At 57.2% G+C, this 3,729-nt stretch overlaps 1 protein-coding gene across 1 annotated transcript; it reads right to left on the bottom strand.

Annotated features, from left to right (window-relative positions):
• Positions 1-89: 89 nt before the first annotated feature.
• On the bottom strand, positions 90-2,590 carry Pnma8a (PNMA family member 8A). Its single transcript, XM_004644393.2, has 2 exons — positions 1,049-2,590; positions 90-629 (listed from the first exon to the last, which is right to left on the bottom strand). Exons 1-2 carry the CDS (start codon positions 2,343-2,345, stop codon positions 619-621), a joined length of 1,308 nt encoding a protein of 435 aa, XP_004644450.2. The 5' UTR covers positions 2,346-2,590; the 3' UTR covers positions 90-618.
• Positions 2,591-3,729: the final 1,139 nt, after the last annotated feature.

Genomic DNA, 3,729 nt, shown 5'->3' with positions numbered 1-3,729 from the left:
GGGGATTGAACCGCGGTCCCTGATGCTTTTGCTAAGCTTGTTCTAAGTAGGTGCTTTAGACCACTGAGCCATCTCTCCAGCCCTCTTTGGGTTCTAAGACAATGGAGGACAGAAGTCAGGACCACAGGGACAAGTACACCACACCTGCAGAGAAGATCTGGGCTTCACTCACCCACTGGGGAGGTACAAGGAGGCTGGAAGAAAGTGGCTGCCCTGCTCTTCAAAATGCCAGGCCCTAATGGTCTGGTGACAGTAGGAAGTGGGGGAGGGAGGCTGGAGAAGGACCCTGACCCCACACACTAGGGAATGTTCTAGAATTTTCCCAGGCCACTTACCAGCTCTCTAGCCTTTGAGAGTGAGTTGAGGAGGAGATTTTTTAAAAGGGCAAAAAGACACCTCCCTCTCCTCTTGTCCCCTCACACACCACATCTACTGTTTACCTCTGAGCCACAGCTCTACACACTGGGTCCCTCAAAGAGTCAACACTCTTGTCCCACTTGACAACAAGCGAAAACTCTGTTCCCAGCTTGGGACTTCTTCCTTAGTCTTCCTTGGCCTTCCTTCAACACCCAGGCATGGGTGGTCCTGGGGATCAAAGCCTCCTGGAATCTGGGTACATCACAACAGCCCTGGGGGAAAGCAGGAAAGGGTGGCATTGAGAAAGCGTTCCTCCCTAGGACCTCCTGAGGCGCCAGACATTTCATCCACCACCCAGGCCCTCAGACACCTCCTCCTCTGAAGCAGCCGACCCTGGCACACGTTATAACCCAAACTCATTCCTTTCTAAAGGAGGCAGAAGCAGCAGAGCAACCACCAACCACCGTGGCAACGATCCATAAAAGACTGGGTTGGCTGTCAGGAGGTGGCCATCAGGAGCCCCTAGGATGGAGGCCAGGGCTCACCTCTAGGCCTCACCTGGGGGGCCAGCCATTCCCTCCAGCATAGGAACGTCCTTGTCACCCCGACCTCCTACCCAAGGGCTCCTCTACACCCACCCGCACTCTTGTGCCTCCCACCCGACCCCAGTCGCTTCTGCCCTCGCTCTCACCGTTGGAGGCACGAGGACAGCCTGCAGCCTTAACCTTCGGACACCTCGATGTTGAGGCAGGCGCTGTGGCAGGGTGCCGGTCACACAGGGCCTCCTGAGCCAATGCAGCCCTTCTGGGTCTTAATCCTTTCTTTGGAACCACCAGCTTCTTCTTAGCATCTTCAGACTCGACAAGGGCATACGAGACAGGGCCCAAAGTCACCTTCTTCTTCCTCACCACGATGGGGCTCTTCCCAGAAGCCCAGGACATGGCCTTCTTCATCAGCCTCTCCTGACCGCCATCCTGGTCCGACTCTGAGAAGCCTGTGGGGCTCTTAGCTCCCGCCAGGGCATCCTGAGGTGGCTCTCTGAGAACCTTCCAGGTACTTGTCCCCATGGGCTGCTTTGACGCTGGCCCTTCCTGCTTCACACGGGCTTTTCTGTGGCTCTTCCCAGACTCTGGGATCTCCATACTCTGAGTCTCACGGGCTTCAGGCCCCTCCGAGTAGGCCAAGCTGCTGCAGTGGCTGCCTTTCCGTCTTTTCCAGAGCACTGGTTCCTGCTTGGAGCTTTTCTTCTGCTTCTTTCTCCTGGAGCGAGCCTTAGCTCCAGCCCTACGAACTATGGGCTTGGGAAGGTCGCCCTGGTCTTCCACGCCCTTCCAGCGGGGGGGGGAATTCTCCATCTTCAAAGCCAAGCCCACTTCCGTGGCAAGCCCTGGCTCCTTCTTGACCTTCCTCCCTACGGCCGAAGCCCAGGCCGCCCCCTGCTCGCCCTCAGCAGCCTCCTGAGCCCGAGCGTCCTGCCGACTGCGGATCTCAGCATCCATGCACAAGACGACCTGCACCACAGCTCCCAGGAGCACCCCCAAGGCTTCCGCCCAGGTCTCCGAGGCCTGATGGACACTCTGGGGTGGTGGGGAGCGGTTCAGTTGTAGGAGGCGGACCACATCTTCCCAGGTGCGCCCCTCGGCATCCAGGAATTCATTCAGGTTTTTCAGAAACTCAGCATCCTGCGTGGGGTCCCTACGGGCTACCTTCCAGACACCACCCCTCCCGGCAAACTCTCGGGGTACAGCGCTCAGGTTCACGCCCTCGCCCACCTCGATGAGGGCTGCTTTAACATTCTCCTCCCTCAAAAATATCTTGTTGAGCACGCGGTACGGGCCCAGGGGGGCGAGGACCCCACTCAAGGTCTCCTCGAGCTCTGCTTGGCCACAGTCCTCGGGAATGCCCGTGACCAACAAGGACCTGCGGATGTCCACCTCCATCCCCCGACACCAGTCCTCCAGGAGGTTCATCGCTGCGGCTTCCAACATGCAGCTGCTCCGCCCCAAGGCAGCGAAGGGTGCAGAAGGTGGCTGTGGGCTGCTGCTGCGGCTCCCACACAGGCCACCCGGAGATCTCAGGAGCCGGGGGCGACGTCCCCTGCAGGGGCGCCCGAGCGCGCGCACTCCCCGGGATCTGGCGCCAACCAGAAGCTGCCGCGGTGGCTCCCGGTGGGGCGCGACGGCTCGAGCCAGAAAGAGCCAAAAAGCACGAGCAGCCCCGCTCCTGAGCGGAGGGTCACGCGAAACCCGACCTCTTTCTCTCCCGGCAGCTGCGCCGAGACCGGGATGGAGTCGCAGCGCGCGTGCGCACTTGCTCCGGCCCGCCTCGCAGGGTCTTCGCGGTCCGGCGGCTACCCGGCGGTCTCCATGGCAACAGATCGGTTGCTAGGATTCCGCGTGGCTCAGATGGGCCAAGCGAGCGGGTCAGAAGTGCGACTGTTGAGGTGTGCCCTGCACACGGGCTTTTACTTTCTTCCGTTACACCCCAGGCCCACCCACTCTTCCTGTCCTTGAGTACCTAATATGGGTCTAGGCCAGGGACACTAAAGACACTGTTCTCCAACCAGCTCCCTTATCCTCTGCAGACTGGACTCCTGGGAAATGTCAGAAATTAGAGGGCAAGGGAGAAGAGGCTCCAGTCAACCCTCTGCCACTCATCCTCCTTTCTCATCAGCCGTGGTTCTTGTTGGGCAACTTTTCTGAGCTGCAGCTCCTGAGTGCCAGAACTTTCTGGAAATTTCTAGAAACTTTTCTCTGTCCATCCCTAGAGTGCTGAAGATCGTGCCTTGCCTTTCCTTGTTAGTTCCTCAACTTGCTGCCCAGTGGGAAAATCTTTTTTATTACCTTATTAAGTTTAGGTTAGTGTACATGGTACCAAAGCAAACACTGAGTTTAGGTTAATAGTTTAATAGTTTACTAACTGGATGACGCCGTTTGAGCTGCCATCAGCTCTCACCGATAATACCTAGCAAGACTCTTCCTAAGTTCTGTGATCTTAGACAAGTAACTTGCACTCCTTTTTCCCCATGATGGACATACTCATAAAAATCTTATTGATCTACAAGTTTTTAAGATTCTGGGTCCTCGCACATGAAAAAATACTGATGAAGAACAGAGGGTTGGCCAGATAGCTCAGCAGACTAAAGCACCTGCTTAGGCAGAGCGCAGCAGCCGGGGTTCAATCCCCAGAGTGCTGTGCCAGCCTTGTCCCAGGGGCATGCAGAGCTGGTGACTCAGACTAGGCATAGTGGTGCATGCCTGTAGTCCCAGGGTTTGGGAGGCTGAAAACAGAAGGATCATTACGAGTCCAATCTCAGGGTTCCGGGGAGATGGCTCAGTGGAATAAGCGCTTCCCTGGCAAGCACAAGGGCCT

The sequence above is a fragment of the Octodon degus genome, unplaced genomic scaffold (assembly GCF_000260255.1).
Source record: "Octodon degus isolate 3935 unplaced genomic scaffold, OctDeg1.0 scaffold00197, whole genome shotgun sequence".
Lineage (NCBI taxonomy): Eukaryota > Metazoa > Chordata > Mammalia > Rodentia > Octodontidae > Octodon > Octodon degus.
The sequence above is the reverse complement of the archived record's forward strand: the minus strand, read 5'-3'. Positions and strand labels throughout refer to the sequence as shown.

Bases quoted from the DNA above. Each gene is read 5' to 3' on its own strand.
- Pnma8a (XM_004644393.2), bottom strand. From the start codon at position 2,345: ATGTTGGAAGCCGCAGCGATGAACCTCCTGGAGGACTGGTGTCGGGGG.